At 33.5% G+C, this 19,660-nt stretch overlaps 1 protein-coding gene across 1 annotated transcript; it reads right to left on the reverse strand.

The window, feature by feature from the left end:
- Positions 1–1,727: 1,727 nt before the first annotated feature.
- Positions 1,728–18,971, reverse strand: LOC126973926 (UPF0047 protein YjbQ). The gene is made up of 4 exons (XM_050821300.1): positions 18,643–18,971; positions 18,330–18,466; positions 13,949–14,077; positions 1,728–13,344 (listed from the first exon to the last, which is right to left on the reverse strand). The coding sequence occupies exons 1-4, from the start codon at positions 18,797–18,799 to the stop codon at positions 13,270–13,272; spliced, it is 498 nt and encodes a 165-aa protein (XP_050677257.1). The 5' UTR covers positions 18,800–18,971; the 3' UTR covers positions 1,728–13,269.
- Between the last annotated feature and the right edge of the window lie 689 nt (positions 18,972–19,660).

Raw genomic sequence — 19,660 nt, forward strand, 5'->3', positions numbered from 1 at the left:
ATACTTTAATTCATACTAGATGACTTATATCATATCAAGGCAGCCAGATCAATTTGTCATCATATTTTTTTTATGGAAGAGCAAACGAGCATTCACACGGGTCAACTGATGTCGGCATCTCCGCGGCACGTACTCTCTAGCAACACCGGGGGATAACAAAAGCGTTGGAATTTTTATAGTGTCGAATAAAGGTAGGTAAACATATGAATTCAAATGCTGAAAGATACGTGGCGGACGAGGATCGAACCGGGGGCACTAACGCTTTTTATATAATATAAATATACTTACTGATTTTTCTCACCCTGTTGATAAGATGAACGAACGGATTTCACTTGAACTTTCAAATTCGCAATTCGTTTGTATTAGAATCGTACCTCAAACTAAGGACAGTAAGTCGTTTTAATAAATGTATAGACTGGTCTCCCAAGGATCACATCTGGGACCCATCTTATTTAACTAACGACATTTAATTGCAACCAAACATTTTCAAAATAGGTAAGAACTGCTTTATTGCCGATGACTTAAAGTCCGTATTCCAGAAGGCGTATCAATACGTAATCCGTGATAAAGTGTGTTTGTCTGTCGGAAGACATTGAGAGCACAACTGATGGTGCCATTATAGTTTACCCCTTTTATTGGGTATCAAAACAAACGTTTATAATTAATCGCTACAATTATTTTGTGTAATTTCAATAAAACTACCTCACGTCACAGTTAGCAGTGTTGTCTTAACTTTCTTATTTAGTTTGAGGTCTGCGCTTTCAAAATGGGACGAATTTTTAAAACACAAAAGGGCGCAGGTTTTTTGTATGATTGGGTACAAGCGAGATTACGGGTCGTGTTGTTAAGTGATCACCGCCGTCCACATTCTCTTACAACACCAGAGGAATCACAAAAGCGTTGCCCTCCTTTTAGAAAGGTATTTTTGAAGGTACCCATGTTGTATCGTTCTGGAAACACCGCACAAGGAAGCTCATTCCACAACTTGGATGTACGTGGAAGAAAGTTACTTGAAAACCGTACTGGAGGAACGCCACACATCCAAATGGTGGCTTGTGGCATATCGTGCAAAGGTTAAATTCGGCGGCAGAAATCAGGTGAAACAGCTCTTCGGAACACTCCCCGTGATAAATGCGGTAGAAGACGCACAATGACGCAACGCCAAGTGATCTGGCCTTTGACATAGAGCACTGAGTCACCGACAATTTGAGCAGCTCTGCGTTGCAAATAGTTCGAGCTGATACTGGGGTGCGCCAGACCAGAGATGACAGCAATACTCCAAATGTTCATCCTATATCCAAAGGCCGGACCTGCGCTTTATAAGCCCTAGATTGCGGACTGAGAAGTCAAAGCCTTGGCTTTGCTAATAGTTGGTTGCAAAACCAAAAAAGCGGAGTGAATTGGTTCAGATATGACATTTGTCGCCATTATTCTACTTCAAAATGGCTCTGACCAATAGCGGCCGTTTTTAAAATATTTGAATTCCCCAGAAATCATTGCACCCTTTAAAAATTTACTTCTTACTCAAAATTCTGGTAGTTTCATCAAGTTTTGATGATGACATTATTCTAATGCAAAAAAAATCGATATTATCAAATCTATAAACACACCTTTTTATTAAAAAGTCACTGAATATTAAACATGTATCGCCGCTTTATCTCGAATTGTTACGCTTAGATTTTTATACTTACTTTGATGCAGGGTTGGATTGAAATAACTACAATACATTGATATAACATTTTATTATCCTTAAACAATATACACACAAATTATTTGTCATTTATCGTGATTTATTCTGAATACAACCTCATGTTCCTATGTGCAGATATTTAAATATTCAATAAATAAATAGTTAACAAACTTACGAAAAACTTTCGCGCCACTGAATCAATGTGCTCATTATTACTTGATATACAAATTTTGACAGAAAAAACTTACTTTAAAATTATATTACAATCTTAGATTAAGAATTGGACTCCGCTGCGCTTCAAATCGATACCGCAGTCTCGAACGATGTGTGACGTTGACGTGCCACATGTTCTGTTAAACTTTGCTAATAATTGAAACTAAAAGTTTTACTACGTAATAGTAAAACTTTGTAAAAATAATACTACTAGAAATAAGAAAGACACTGGGATCACGTATCATCAGTAAGTATTTTGTATTTTATTAATTACAATGTAAAATAACACGAAGCGTATGTTACAAAATTTGAAGATGCACACAAGCATCTAATAGTTGCCGTAATAAAAAGCTATGTTTAGGTAGTGCGGTATCTAGCTGGAGCGCAGCGGAGACCAATCCTTAATCTAAGATTACAAATCATGAAATGGCATATTCCGGTATTTAAACTATAACAACTATGTAAACTAATAAACAATTATAATCATTGAACAAATGAACAATTCCTGAAAGCAGGTCCATCCAAAGACTGCCTATATACCAACGTATGAACAAACAAATCTATATGGAGCCCCTATTATCAAAATCGAAATATGAAATTTCGGTTGACGGATAGTACATTTTCCTATTACGAAAGTGTTCCGGATCCGAAGGTCGATACGAAAAGTTCGCGATTAGATATTTTGTCTATCTAACCTTATTCCTATGTAGGGTAGAGGTAAGGAGTATCATCTTTTAAGAGAGAAAAGTTTAAAAGTGTCCAGCTTATGAGGTAAATAATAGTTCAGAAAGCTTCCGCAATGGCGCTGGTGTAGGCACAGGGTATGGTATGAAGTATGCTGAGTAAAGAAATTTAATATTATTGTCGACTAAAGTAGTTAAAATGTGAAAATTTCATCAGCTTACGTTATACAAAATAATGTTGTCAATATAACCTTATAGAGTTATTATGACAAAACGTGTAGCTAGAGTGATAAGTATTATTTTAAATTTGACGCTTCTTTTAAGATTTACTCTGATGCGACTGTAGCGCCACCCTAATTTAATGCATTTTGACGGACACTTTCATTAGTTATTTATGCAACTGTTGTGTAATAAGGGGTATTAAAACACGAATGTGATAATAGTATCACATGAGTGTTTTAATACCTAATTATCAACAGTTGCATACAAGACTATCTACACCCAGAATATGAATCCTCTAAAAGATTCTGGAACAGTTAGCTTACTTACCTAATATCATTCATTACTGATTATATACAAATAAACTAAGTATTAATGAAACAATTATTTATTTTAGTAGTAATTTACATTTTGTATAGTGCAATAATTAAAATTCACTCGAATATAATGTTCTTTTGCAGCGTTTAAAATGAATCGCTCATTTTTTGTAAACAAAACAATAAAAATATCGAAGAAAAATGGCGGAGATTCGAATAACCTACTTTTTTTTACGGCGTGCGACGTTCTGGCAGTGTGGAGCGCGCGTAAACGAAAATGTTCTTTTTTTGAAATTCATACAGATACCACGAATCGAGCAATAAGAATGTGGCTGTATGTTGAAACTCTTTGCGCATGAAGGGATAAAAAAAAACATAGGAGTATTGTTATAAAATTCAGTACAACATTACAACACTCCTTTGGATGATGTAATGGTTATTAGAACATTGGGTGTTTTAATGTTGGCAATAAGCTAACTGTTTCAGAATTTTTAATAGAGGATTTAAAGCATGGGTGTAGATAAAAAAACAAATGATTCTCCTTGCTTCTACATTCCATACTTATTCCCAAATTCACTTTTACGTTGTTGGACATTATTATGATCGTAAGTATAACTTCACGTTTTATGGTTATGTCTATAGTACCTAAAACGAAATAATCGAAGAACGTCGTTCTTTCGCTTTGGACCGAAACTTCGTCTTTCGATTTTGGTAATAGACCTCAAGAGAAAGCGAAACCATACTTACTGTAACCGATTTTGATTGACAAGTCGTCAACAGTCAGCCTCACGCATGAAATGAGCTCCGTAGTAATTTTAATATTTAAACAAGAAAATCTCATAGGGCTGTCAGTTTGTATCTACGCTAGTATATTCTCAGTCTATGGGTCCATCAATATTAGGCTATCTAAGGCATTCGTTGTAGTTAAACAGGCATTATGGTCTGTAAGCATGGAAATCAAATTATCTGAACATACGTAGAGTGCAGTAGCGATATTAACTTGTCAACTCTGGACTTCAGATTTGACATTTCCAATATTTTGGTCCTCTTGGTATTGTCACATTATTGAAAAAAAAAAAAAGGTCAAAATGTTATCCCGCGAAAAATTAACAAATCAACGTCTTATTGTGGGTAATAACACACTCTATAAGAACGGGATATGTAAAGTATCCTTAGATACTGGCACTACAATTGCGCTCGTGACCTTGAGACATACGATGCTAAGTCTCATTTGCCCAGTAATTTCACTATAACTTACACTTTGAGCAATGCACACACACTTACACAATGTGTCGTAAAATCGCGAGTGTAAGACGTAGCTTGTCACGCACACTAAACTAATATTCCTGGCCTGTTTTCATCGGTTGTCTAGCAGTAAGAGACTCTATCTAGACGTATAAATTTTCTAAGGTTGTTTGTTGTTTTATTTATTTAGAGCATTAGTAAGAAGACAATCAGCTCAAACTAAAATACAATAAAAGAAAAATATTTAAATTATTTTTCAATATACTTTATGGTTTATGGCCAAAAAAATCCTTGATTTGGTTTAGACCTCCATTTTTAGGGTTCCGTAGCCCAATGGCAAAAAACCGAACCCTTATAGATTCGTCATTTCTGTCCGTCCGTCTGTATGTCACAGCCACTTTTATCTGAAACTATATAAACTATACTGTTGAAACGTGGTAAGTAGATATATTCTGTGAACCGAATTAAGATTTTCACACAAAATAGACACATCTAAGGTAGTAAAATGTGCCCCACCTGTAACTTCTAAAATAAGAGAATGAGATAAAACAAAAAAAAATATATGATGTACATTATAGTGCAAACTTCCACCGAAAACTGGTTTGAACGAGATCTAGCAAGTAGTTTTTTTTTAAACGTTCATTAGAACGAACTTCAAGAACTTTTATATTATGATACTTGCTAGACACGCACTTGGCCGCTTTTTTTATTCTACTGCTCGTAATGGCTAATGTTACCTCTGAACTAATGATGTATTCACAAATAAAATTTGAAAAACAAAATCTTATGAGGAGGTCGTGGGTTCGAATCCCGCATCGTTCATAAAATTTTGTTTTTCAAATTTTATTTGTGTATTAACCCTAGAAGTGAGGGTTATCATTTTAAAAACATAACATATTGTTTAGATTTACAAGAGCGACATCTCAAGTCAATTTCCTAATATGCAAATATTGTGGTTGAGCAGGTTATCAACAGCTGTATAGTAGATCCTGTAGATGAAGCTACAACCTGAGAGTTGAACAAAGCAAACAGAATTTTATAACGAGGCGGTACTCGAACGGTTAGCTCAGTTGGTTAGAGCACCGGCACGGAACGCCGGAGGTCGTGGGTTCGAATCCCGCATCGTTCATAAAATTTTGTTTTTCAAATTTTATTTGTGTATTAATCCTAGAAGTGAGGGTTATCACTTTAAAAACAACATATTGTATATGTATATTTGTGGTGCGTTCCGACTATAATCATACTATCAGCATATCCATACTACACTCCACGTAATTAACTTATATTTAAACTAGTATTTACTAAAAAATCGTTCATTAATTATTTATTTTCACCATATTTGTGCTATAAAAGATTTTGTTGGCAGTTGTACCTAGCACACAGGCCCCATATTTTTCACATTCGAACCTCTATATACATAAACGCTCAATAATGCAAAAATATTTACAAAAACTTTAAAAGCACTTCAAACTCGTCAATCAACGACTATGTTACATTAAACTTTTAGGAATCCTTGTTTGATTTTAATCACTTGTGCTTTCTAAAATGATAATTTCATAGGCAAAAAGCTATGATACTACAAAAGCACGTAAAATCACTTTATCACGGTAAATTATTTGGTGTTGCAATACGTAATAGGCGACAGTGATCACTTGCCCGCAGGTGACGGAAATTAGAATTGGCCCTAGGTTATTGACCCTTTCAGTCTGCAGTTCGATTGACCGCTTGGTTAAGATTGAAATCTATAGAGCTTACTTAGACTTTACTTAAGTAAAACTTAGCCGAGTAAAAGATTATAATATATATAGTACAAGTACAGAAGTCTCACTCCGCAGAATCAATTACAGAAATAGGGACTCTTGCGGTCACACAATAAGGTGTAATTCAGATCGCACAGAGACCTACATTTTTATTCACCTAGTAGTTGCCTCTCTTTCTATCGCGTGACTCTTTCCTCTTCTTGCGACATTAGGGTTGGGTGATCTTATAAAAATAGTTCAGTGTTTTCTATAATACGACGACGAAGACGACCTGTATAGCCGAGTGGTTAGCGATCCTACCTACTAAGCTAGAGGTCCCGGGTTCGAATCCCGGTAGGTGCAAGCATTTATATGATGAATATGAATGTTTGTTTCCGAGTCATGGATGTTTAAATGTGATTTATGCATGTTAATATGTATGTTTATATGAATTTATGTATGTTTAAGTAAGTATATTGTATTAAATATATCGTTGTCTTGTAACCCATAACACAGGCTATATATATGCTTAACTTGGGGCAAGATAATTTGTGTAAAAAGTGTGTCAATATTATTATTATAATATAAATAGATATGTAATCGCAATTTTAAATCAATATTATTTCGTTGTCAAACCTACATTTGTTGCAGATAGTACCTAATGTATGCGTGGAACACCACAGCATAGTCAAACCTACTTAGTACATAGGAAATAAATAGGTAGCTATTACGAATGGTAATCTAATATATAAAATTCTCGTGTCGCGGTGTTTGTAGTTAAACTCCTCCAAAACGGCTTGACCGATTCTCATGAAATTTTGAGTGCATATTGGGTAGGTCTGAGAATCGGATAATATCTATTTTTCATCCCCCTAAATGTTAAGGGTGGTCCACGGCAAATTTATTTTTTTTATTTTTTTGACATTTTTTTTTAATTTGTTTAATTATGAGTCAGCATTAAAAAATACATACAACTTCAAATTTCCACCCATCTACGATCAACAGTTACTTTTGTATCGCGATTTTAATATCGGCAATACAACGTTTGCTGGGTCAGCTAGTTTCATTATAATAATAATCACTTTCAATTGGATTGTTTCAGTGTCTTTAAGAAGCATAAAAAATTTAAATTTGGATTGAAACGACCTTTAGCTTGCTTTTCTTTATTTATGTTTCTACATTTTTAAAAAATCAATCGAATCAGTGAAGTACAAGTTAGACAACAAATTTCGCGCGTGCGTCACTCATCGCTCGTGAGTCCCTACGTAGATAATACACAATATACTAGAGATAGATGTGAAACTACTAATGTTTTTATTTTGTAAAATCAGTGTACCCAGGCTAAGAGATGGCGCTGCCGCCGCGTTATTTTTACGCTCTTAGCGTACCGTCGCTAGATGGCGCTAATTATGCTTAATTTTTACTATGGTTGTATTTAGAGGTGGTCGTTAAATCATTAAACTGTTTTTATTAACAGTTTTATATTCGTTAACGACTTAACTATTTTTTCTTCAACGAAAAAACCTGTTGAAGATAAAAAAGCTTAAAAAATTCAATCATTCATCTTCGCCCGTAACTCGCAATAAATGAAGAAATTGAATGCCTCACTAAAACAGCTTAATTCAAAACAGTTGACGAATTTGCGAACGAAAACGTTTACTTGCCATTATATTGACGAAATATAAACCTAAATTATTAATAAATGCATTAACCGATTTTTCAAAACCCGTTGACGATTTAACAGTTTTTTCAACCTGTTGACCATTGGTATAAAACAGTTAAATGAAATTAATTTAAAAACCTTCAATGACACACCTCTGGTACCGTCGCTAGATGGCGCTATTATGCTTATAGTTTTTACTATGGTTGTAGACCGTATTGAATCCATATTGATGTTTGTTTTGTGTGGGTGGAAATTCTTTTTCGTTTATTAAGTTCAGCTAGTTACCTTTAAATAAGGAGAGGCATTCAATGATTACAACACGATAGTCAAGTCTTTAATAAGTAAGTTAAGTGAGTTTTTTGCTATCACTAGCTCCATCTATCGTGTAAGTTAAATTATTGCCATCGTGGTGAAGTTGCAGCGTACCTAATAGAATAGGTGGCAGCATTTTCAATGCAAACTTTGTTCATGTGCTAATGTAGGGAAGTTGCACCCCCCTGAGTTCCTACTGACTGGCCTACTGTGCAGAGGCCGCCGCACGTACTTACGATTTCGATAAAATTAGAATTTATTGACATGCATAAGTGTCATTTCCGTGACCTACATGAATAGTGATTTTGATACCTACAAGGGGGACAGGCCTGGCCGAGTGTTAGCTTAGCATTATGTTTGATTTCGTTTGTATGGCCGAGTGTTAGCTTAGCATTGTTTGATTTCGTTTGTATGGCCGAGTGTTAGCTTAGCATTGTTTGATTTCGTTTGTATTGCCGAGTGTTAGCTTAGCATTATGTTTGATTTCGTTTGTATGGCCGAGTGTTAGCTTAGCATTGTTTGATTTCGTTTGTATGGCCGAGTGTTAGCTTGGCATTGTTTGATTTCGTTTGTATGGCCGAGTGTTAGCTTAGCATTGTTTGATTTCGTTTGTATGGCCGAGTGTTAGCTTAGCATTATGTTTGATTTCGTTTGTATGGCCGAGTGTTAGCTTAGCATTGTTTGATTTCGTTTGTATGGCCGAGTGTTAGCTTAGCATTGTTTGATTTCGTTTGTATGGCCGAGTGTTAGCTTAGCATTATGTTTGATTTCGTTTGTATGGTCATTTAACAGCTGAAACTATGTTGAGCTAAAACAGCCCAATGCAAATATCAAGTTCGCGTTTTATCACACTCAGCTATGTTCTACGTAAGTAAAGTCTGAGCAATGACTAAGTACCTAATAACACTCTATAGATCTCAGCCTACCAAGTGTGAGTTCGCTAACTTCACCCACAACCTTTGAAGTTCCTTTATTTAATCAAATAAACACATGAATTAAATAATCGAAAAACTAAATTATTCATATAACTAATTGCTATTTGTACATTTAAGGTATTCGTCGGTTGTGTTACCATTGCTTCGCATACATTATAAATATTACATGATTTCTAAAACAAAAACACATTGTAAAAATTGTCCGATAACCAACCAATGGCAAGATGACAGATCTTGTATTCTATAAAAGAAGCTATAACGAATATTCTATTTTTAAATTTAAAATTAAGCGCGAAAAAACGCTCGTGTCATTATGGCCGCTTATGACGTCACGGATCAGAATTAAAACGCGTATTAAAGGAATTTCAGGTGAACCGTGACGTCATTCACTCTGGTGTTTCAGCTAACATGGCCGGTTGCATTATACTTACATTGACATTCTTTTTAATGAGTTTTATACCATTTATAAGCTTTTCATCAAATATATTTTAAACTATTTTGTTTGCTTCTTTGATAGCGTCATCATGCCAATTAGATTACAAAACATGATAAAAACAAGCGTTCATCAGTTTAAGCTCTTAACACTTAAAGTTAATTTATTTTCGCCATTATAAATACTCCCGAGATACCCGTCGTGATGATTTCCTACCTGATCAAGACTTAGATCACTCATATCACATAATATATCGTAATTGAAATGATTGGTAGGACGATGAAAATGTTTATGTTGTAAAAAAGAGTGGCAATGAGTTTCTTGCCACTTCTTCTCATTAGCTCAACCCTTTACGAAGGCGGAAAATTCAATAACAAATTTTTTTTTTGACATTCATAAGTGTCATTTCCGTGACTTCATGAATAAAGTGATATTGATTTCTTTGTAAGACAATGAAAATGTAGAATGTTGTCAAATGAGTGGCAATGAGTTTCTTGCCACTTCTTCTCATTAGCTCAACACTTTACGTAGGCGGTAAATACAATATGATTTTTTTTTGACATTCATAAGTGTCATTTCCGTGACCTACATGAATAAAGTGATATTGATTTAATTAGAACCTGTATTAAATAATGATCCACGGCTTAAAGTCGTTTTGACGTGTGTTATTTCGTTAACGCAGTTACAGAGTAAATGTTAAGGCAGTTGTTATATAACCCTTACCGGACAATTTTGCCACCATCAAAAACCTACCTAACTAATGCTAGACCGGCTAGACCGGGCTTCAATTAAAACTGTGCCCTGTCATTGACAGTAAGTATAATATTGCATAATTGATTAAAAAGAGCGCAAAAAAATGAATGCTGGGAGAGTTTATTGCGCCGCGTCTATCTCTCAGAGCGCCATTTGTTTACGAAGCGGTAGAAGTGTCTAGTATATTAGAAATGACATCAAAAATAATTCTAAAGGAATCAATTTTGCGAAAATAAATGCCTTTTATTCCTTTTTGCTTATAGTTAATTTCAACCTCCGTGCATAGCAGTTGCAGCTGAACTCATCATGAACTCATCACGGCGACGGTGACTATTTAAGTGTATAAAGAAATTTTACTTAAGGTTACGATGAAATCTTGATTTTATCACACAAAATAAACGGGAGCACGTATCACGTAATCGTCCTTCCCTAAAAAAAATGACATACATACAAAATGGTCTTCAGAAAATCTGACATATAAGAATTATATACCCTATGGTAAAAATACTCTGTCAAATTTCTATCTGCTTATTAAATAAAACTAGCAAATAAGAACAATACACCAGAAATAACCAGTTAATTCTAGAGCAGTCATGGAGCAGAGAATTTTCAGGTCATTGACCTTTAATACTCATCATCATAAAGGATGTTTCCGTCTCATTCACACAACGACACATCGTGAGTTCATATTGTATAAGACAGTATGATTTGAGATCATTGACCGCAATTCTCTCAGCTCCCTGACTGTATTACACATCTATAAGTTTGTGCGTTTGTTTGCAAAGCCAAAACCAAATGCTCATCTGCAAATTGTTATCAGCTCGACACAGTATGATTCAAAATATAATCAAAGTGGAAAACATTTAAAAAATTCAATATAATATTTAAAATCCCAATTTTAACAATCTACATGTGCCCTAAATATATTATGATATTTCGTTTATACAATGTTAAAACCAGTTACTAGCTGTTCCACAGCCAGGATTACTTATATTATAAGCGAATTTGTATTTTTATTACAATTTATACTCCTAACTAAGGTCTCTTGTGATTGTGCAACTTTAGAATATACAAAAGGAACCGAATGATCTAAAGGCGCGCATTTATATAACACTAATTAAAACAAAAGCATTTTTTGAAGTTATACTTCTTTTGGCATGTTATGAAAAAATTATGAGAGTGAAATTTTAAGATGCGCGCGCAACACTATAACTCAAAAGTAACAGGGTGAAGTTGGTTCCTAAAATTTTCTGACGTTTGCGACATTCGTTATTTTTTTTTTTTGTTTCTTCGTCCATTATAAGGACAGGCAAAGAGTTCAAGCCCATACAGCCGTATTCGTTATTTAATAATTAATTGTCAGGGCCATCTTTGCAAGATTTTTACAATATTGTTCTTTCTACAAACGTGGAATAGGAGGAGGAATAAATAATTTTAAGGATTTTTGCTTTGTTACGCCAAAGAAGTATAACTCCTTGCGTGCATACATAAGTACACACACACACTTTTTTTATTTTATTAATCTACCCTCACTTTATACATTTCGATTTCCTATATCTCACTATCGACCTAAGAATTGTACAGCCTTTGGACATTATATTACGAGGGAATGTGAATGGAATGTCACCTAACTATTATAAGCTGTCAACCATTTGCCTGGCTATATGGAACTTACCGAGGAAGACATACATATGTGAATAGTTTAAACTGAAAATTTTACTAGCCAATGAAGAATTGAAACTATAAAACAGAAAGATGAAGAACTCTAGCTATATCTGTTGAAAAATAAATTATAAATGAAATATCGGTCAATTTAAAACTCACTTCTACATTTCTTAAGAATATTTAGGTCAGTTAAAATACATACAAAATGTTTTTGCTTCTAGGTTTGTACACAATTTAATCATCGTTGCTAACATGTTCATATTATCCTATTGTGATGACTCAGTTTTAATATTATATCAGTTATATGAGTTTTATATAAAAATATGTAATTCAATGAGATATTCAATGTTCCTGAACAAGTTGAGACACTCTGGTAGCTAAACAAAAACCACCCCATAAATTAGAGGCACTTACATGATCTTAAAAATTTACACTACCACTATCTACTGGTACGAATGTAGCTCTTTGCCTTCCACTGATGGAACCGTTGATACGGTCACGACACATTTAAAGCTATGGACATACTTCACTCTAACCGTTAATATTTACTAGCCTATTATGTAGAAAGAATGTTGCTTTTATAGACATACAAAGTATTTATACTATACATGTCATGCCTTCCAACTTAAAATCACTGACAATCAGTGCTTTTACAAATTTGGTGTCACATTATGTTCGATATGATAAAAAATATCTAAGAGTGATAGTAAAAATATTGTGTTTAGTGAACTTGAAAATTATCTGAACGAGTGCAACAGTGAAAATATTAGTATAATATAAATTAATTTACCAGAAAGTCATATTCTAAACATAGCAAGATTAATAATTTTAAAATTAGATTCCCATAACCATTCAAATATCGAACCTACAAAGCATTAAATCAACGTCCATACATCACTATGTACATATTGACAAGTCGATATAACAAATCAACATTTCTATATAGTTTATACTTTAAAGTTGTCACACTTTCAATTATGTACAATTATATGGGTTCAGCCAGAGCTGCAACCAGGCTTGCTTCATCTTTAATCTCACATGGCAGTTAAATCAGAACGCCAGACAATTCATATTACATACCGTTTCAGTAAAGTAAGAATACAATTTCAACCTCACAAATAATATTTAGTTATTACATTTATTATGAGACTGCTCTAGTTAGTTACGTTCAAACGCGAATGAATAGTAAATCAGCCAGCCGTGCATTCTGTTCAAACTGCCATGCAGAGCTTTACAAAATATTAATCTTATGTACATATTGTCGCTCGAAGATAAGAATAAGAACTAATGTCTAGGGTGGGTGGGTATAAAAGGTGAATTCGCGTAACGTTTACCTTCTCGTACTCTTCGAGGAGGGACGCGAGTGGGACTTAGAGTGGGGGGTCGTAACCCCCCCCCTTTCCTAACTGGAACATGATGCGGCCGACACGGGGGACAGGGGGGAGTCGCGCGGACACCCTGACAATGTTACTACAATCTGCCAATGTACAAATAATGCAATTTAAGTAATTGGGTTGAACAAAACTTATTTTACTGTAGTTAGAACACATAAGACAACAGAGGTGGGCTTAAATAGATTTTAAAGCATGGTTAAAAAGATTATACACAGTCACAGTACACAAGCTAAAGAGCTGTTTGGTCGGGCAAATAATGATACCATTAATAATTAATGTTCCTAATGTTAATATAAGTTTAGTCTAACTGTTATTTTGTTGTTACTTATTTTGAGTTTTATGTATTTAATGTCATTAATTATTGATGTTTTAAATATATATGTTTGTTTTAAGCCTGTTCATAGCTTCCGGAACTGATTTTGGTGATCCAAATGCTATATATGCTTACTATAAGCACACTCGAGGTTAATAATTAATTCCTCAACTGCTGGACTGATGTTTAGGATGTCATGTAGCGGAGACTTTTATAAATGATGGTGACTTTTGTTTAAAGTTATACATAAGTTAAAATAATTTTATTATGATATAATGCTACTTTTTTCATGATTATTTAATATTGGTTGACCTTCATGTGTTCATATTAAGCAAAATAAAGGGACAAAAATTAATATTTAAAATATAACATACCTTCCGGCTGCCAGCATGATTTCTGTGCTCACATAACCATACACCTTGCCATGTGCCTAAGCTTAATTTACCATCAGTAATTGGAATTGTAAGTGATGAACCCAAAAAACAGGCTTTTACGTGAGCTGGCTGCAACAGAAAATACAAAGATTAATATTGTAGACATTGTTAGTGCTCTCATCACTACATAGTATAAAATAGTTGCTTCCCTATGTATGCTCAGATCTTTAAAAGTTCGTGATGGATTATGATGCGTTTTTTTAAGTAGATAGAGTGATTCAAGAGGAGGGTTTTTATGTATAATATATAATAAAGAGAGCTGTTCGTGCTATATATCAGCTTGGTAATAGAGTCTCTCAAAGAAAAATTTAAAGAAATAAATATTATGACTGTTCATTCTCAGTACAATTTATAAAAATTTAATATACGTTCACAAAAATCGTCACCTTTTTGCTCTTAATAGTGATTTTTCATTATTATAACACTAGAAATAAGAAATTGCTTGTAACTAATTCTAGTAGGCTTCATAAGATACATAATAGCTTTAAGGGTAAATGTAGACACTTCTATAATAGAGTCCCAGCCACTGTTCAGGGATTATCTATAAATAAATTTAAATGTTTTATAAAAACATGGCTCTGTAGCAAATCCTATTACTCCACTGCTGAATATCTAAATGATCGGACAACCTGGGACTAGATTGTGATTATTTTATAGCGATAAAAAATTACTGTACAATATTGTATATTTTTATTGAAAAGAGCGCAAATAAAGAATGCTAGGAGTGTTTCTTTCGCCGCTTCTTCTCTCTCAGAGCGCCATTTGTTTCCGAAGCGGTAGTAGTATCTAGTAGTTATTAGAAATGACATCAAAAAGAATTCTAAAGGAATCAATTTTGAGAAAATAAATGCCTTTTAATACATGCATGATTAAGTAGAGAAAAATTGATAATTTTAGAGATTTCTAATGTGATGTCACCAAAAAACACAGTTTTTGCGCTTACGATGCCCAAACGCAGGCTAAATCCCAATAGATAGATCAAAATAATATATTAAAGTATTGTACAACTTAAAAAGTTCTACAAAAAAGTCCACCATGGTATATCTTTAAGGGATAATTGACAATAACCATTTAAATCCTTTACTTTTTACAAAAAATAATGGATTATTTACGAAGCAATTTTAAGCAAAACAGCATAAATCTTTATCCAATTAAATATTATATGAAATACACTGTGCATTTAATATGTATAAATTTGCCTCTTTACATCATCATGTAATATAAATGAATATTTTCAAAGATATTACAGATTTAAACTGCAGGGACATAGCAGTTGAGGAGGTACGGGCCGGGACAGCATTAGAATGAGTATCATCAAGATTATAAATAATTGCAGAACAAAGTCTATTTGGGCAGCAAGTTAATTATAAAAGGAAGTGCAAAAAGCTATTTTAATGTTTTATCAACTTTATATATATTTCAACAATAGATTCTTCCTGTGATTTTGTGCATGGAATTCAGTTATTTTAGACTCCATATTGCAAAAGTCTGGGATAAAATGTAGACTACATTTGAATGTTCTTGTAAGGCTTCAAATCAGCCAATGTTCTAGCAGTCCGTCAGTCTAGAAAGCGCAGGTCCGGCCACACACACAAAACAAGTTTGAAATATAATTTAATTTCAATAAAAAAATCTGTGATTATTATGTAATTTTCCTTATGCATTTTCTGAGTCAGTAAGGCTAGTATATAGTAAGTCTTACATCATACATGAAAATTAAACTAATCACAATGCTAAATGGGTTAACATAATAAGGAGGTTAATGTCTCGAAAATTTATTTTTACTACACCAAAAGTGTTTTCTTTATGAGAAGAAGTGACATGACAAGCAAGATCTTCGTCTGATATTTAGTGATACAATTCTTAAAACACTCAAAATTCGGAGTGGCGTCTCAATTGTGCTCTCTCGATCTTCAAATGTGAAATATAAAGCAATATATGTATATATATACTCAGGAGAAAGTGTGATATTACTCTTTTATTTAACATCCGGACATAATAATTTATTCAGTATCCGTACAAATAGTGACTGCATAATATGCATTATATTAAATAATTTTGAACCTTCTGAAAGCTCAAATACTTTCCACCTGGGTGGAACTAATGAAAGAAATGTATATTGGCATATTTTGAATGTATATCTTTTTTTATGGAATAGGAGGACAAACGCGTACGGGTCACCTGGTGTTAAGTGATCACCGCCACCCACAATCTCTAGCAACACCAGAGGAATCACAGGAGCGTTGCTGGCCTATAAGGAAGGAGTATGCACTTTTTTTGAAGGTACTCATGTTGTATCTTCATGGAAACACCGCATAAGGAAGCTCATTCCACAGCTTTGTAGTACGTGGAAGAAAGCTCCTTGAAAACCGCACTGTGGAGGACCGCCACACATCCAGATGGTGAGGATGATATCCTAACTTGTGGCGTGTCATGCAAAGGTGTGTTGTTACTTCAGTTTTGGTTTGTTTATTCATATCCCTTCTATTAACTATGTTTTAAGCAGTGTTTGCTTTCTTTCACATGATAAGAGAAAGAAATAATTATTATTTTAATTGATTTATAATAAGACAACTTATAAATTATAATAAAAGGTGAAAAATTCAATTAAAATATATTCAATTATAATAAACTTGTTATAATAATAATAATATTGACACACTTTTTACACAAATTATCTTGCCCCAAGTTAAGCATATATATAGCCTGTGTTATGGGTTACAAGACAATGATATATTTAATACAATATACTTACTTAAACATACATAAATACTTATAAACATATATAAATACATTTAAACATACATGACTCGGAAAGACACATCCATATTCATCATATAAATGCTTGCACCTACCGGGATTCGAACCCAGTTTATAAAAAATTATATTATTTTATTTAAAAATTATATTTTAACATGCTTGTAATCTCTTAAGTTAGATTAAAAATTATTGATCTCCGCTGTGCTCCAACTAGATACCACACTATCTAAGAACAATAGCTTTCTCATTACGGCAACTATTAGATGGTTGTGTGTCTGGCTCAATCGCATCTTTCAAATGTTGAAACATTAACTCCATGTTATTTTACATTGAAATGAATAAAATAGAAAATAATTAATGATTATATATTGTGATCCCAGTGTCTTTATTTCTTGTAGTATTATTTTACAAAGTTTTACTTTGCAACCCGGCATTTAAGTTTCAATTATAAGCAAAGTTTAACAAAACATGTAGCACGGCAATATCACACATTGTTCGAGACTGGCTCAAGTGCACCCAATTCGGTGTAGGATTAGTTGCCACCCTTTGCAACTGTGGCTATGGTATCTAGTTGGAGCACAGTGGAAACCAATCCTTAATCTAAGTATTACATATTAATTATTTCCCTATTATATTTAAGTAACTATATTATGAGCCTAATCCTTAACATATTATAATATTAACCAGTGGAAGGCTCCTTTGCACAGGAAGCCGGCTAGATTATGGGTACCACAACAACATCTCTTTCTGCTGTGAAGCAGTAATGTGTAAACATTACTGTGTTTCGGTCTAAAGGGCGCCGTAGCTAGTGAAATTACTGGGCAAATGAGACTTCCACTCCAAATGAGCCGCTCAGAATTTTTGGGTTTTTTAAGAATCCTGAGGGGCACTGCATTGCTATGGGTAGGATGTATCAGTTACCGTCAGCTGAATGTCCTGCTCGTCTTGTCCCTTATTTTCATAAAAAAAAAAAGAATATTATAGGAGACCTAATATTAATTATACAAGTGCACTTGCCTTACTAGGCCTACTTAAAAGTATAGAAACACAAAGAGGAATGTTAAGTACATGCAACATGTCATATTGTTGCATGATAGCCCTTATCATTTTATCATGAAGTGATAACAAGAGTCAAGGACAAGTTTACATTTCTACTGTTTAGACTTCATGCTAAAAGGTCAACAAAATATTTGATTCACTTATAAATTAATACATGTATTTTTAAATTTGTATAACATAGAATGTTGATGCTGTACATGCATCTCTAATCATTTTCTAAAAACAAAACTTGTTAATTGAATTTGAGTAATACCAGAAACACAACTAATTTATTTAAATGAATAATACATGAGTCTTGCTTGTATAAATATGATGTATGGTTAGAAATGGATTCTCTAATGTCATATTAAAATTGTAATAAAAACAGAACAGAGGTCAGTTCTTTTTTCAAATGTCTGTCATTTTTGTTATTATTAATAATATTCGAGTGATTAAGTAGTTATGTTAACTTAATGACGTATTTTGAAAGGAAAAAATTATTGAAGATCTAATGTGATCATACCATATCATCAGGGCCTTCACACGAGTGACGGTACGGAAGACCCTCGGGCACTATTTTGTTGAGCATCATTTCCATGTCGTCTCTGACGTCCGGGTCCCAACTTTCATTTAATGCTAGACTTGCTGAGGTGTGCATTACTGAAACGTTAATTAGCCTCGATCAGCTGGTTACTCACACATTTAAACAACAGCACGAAGATTTTATACAAAGTTGAGCAATTCGAAATATTAAATACCTAAAAACTCTAGTCAAAATAAACGGAATATGATGAGAATTATCGGCGGCAAGTAGTAGATTCGTATTTTATACTCACTTTGAATGTGGCAGAGGCCAACTGCGAACTGTGACAGTTCTGGCACCTGCTTTAGAATTTCCTCCGTAACAAGATGCACGCCCCGATGTTGAGGTCTCAGATTCAGCTTTCGTTGAAACCACGCGGATCCAATCTGAATTCCTCGGTTCGAGGCCATATTTAATTTTTATATAGGCTACAAATACACCACAAGAACACAAACGATATTACACAACATCACTTTTAACAATCTTTACACAAATCAAACCACAAGTATCATAAATGATACATTTTTAATCTAAATATTAATAAATTTAGCGGAGGTTATACACAGATTCTACACCCTAGTTTCTGCGGGAAAGAAAGTGAAACAATCATTGTAAAGAAAGGGACAAACGATGATGTAAAGTTGCCACTACACAAATTCAATCATGACATATCTGTCAGTTGTTTTGAGCAAGGATTTTTTGTTAATTTACAATATTACTACACTTTGTACAACCTTTGTAGTGGTAATTTTAATGAATTATTTTCTGTCTTTAGATATTTTTGTTCATATTGATATTTGTCCGAACTTTATTGTTTTAAATTGTCTATCGCATTTACATATATGAATTGGAATATTAATATATTATTAAGTGTTCGTATGTAGTATATCAAATAATATTATAAGCAAGGTTCAGTTAATGTTAAAATAAAATTAAAAATATTTTATAATAACAATATAATGTATATTCGATAATAAATTATTAGCAAGGGCAACACCTCAGCGCAGCGCGAAATTTGAAATGTTCAAATATTTAATTAGACTTAGACTACATAAATGTTACTTTTTCCAATAAACATATTTATCATTAATTATTAATATTTTATACTATTCAGAGAATAATTAAAAATACTTTCAGATAAATATGCCTGTATACTTCAGCGAGTGAAAACTCAACAAGACCTTTGTAGCTAGGGTGTGTCGAGGGTTGTTAAGGTGTGGCTATTAACCGCTGCATGGAATTGGGACAATTAGTTTTTATATCAAGCGAAG

This window comes from Leptidea sinapis, chromosome 30 (assembly GCF_905404315.1).
Source record: "Leptidea sinapis chromosome 30, ilLepSina1.1, whole genome shotgun sequence".
In the NCBI taxonomy this organism is placed as follows: Eukaryota; Metazoa; Arthropoda; class Insecta; order Lepidoptera; family Pieridae; genus Leptidea; species Leptidea sinapis.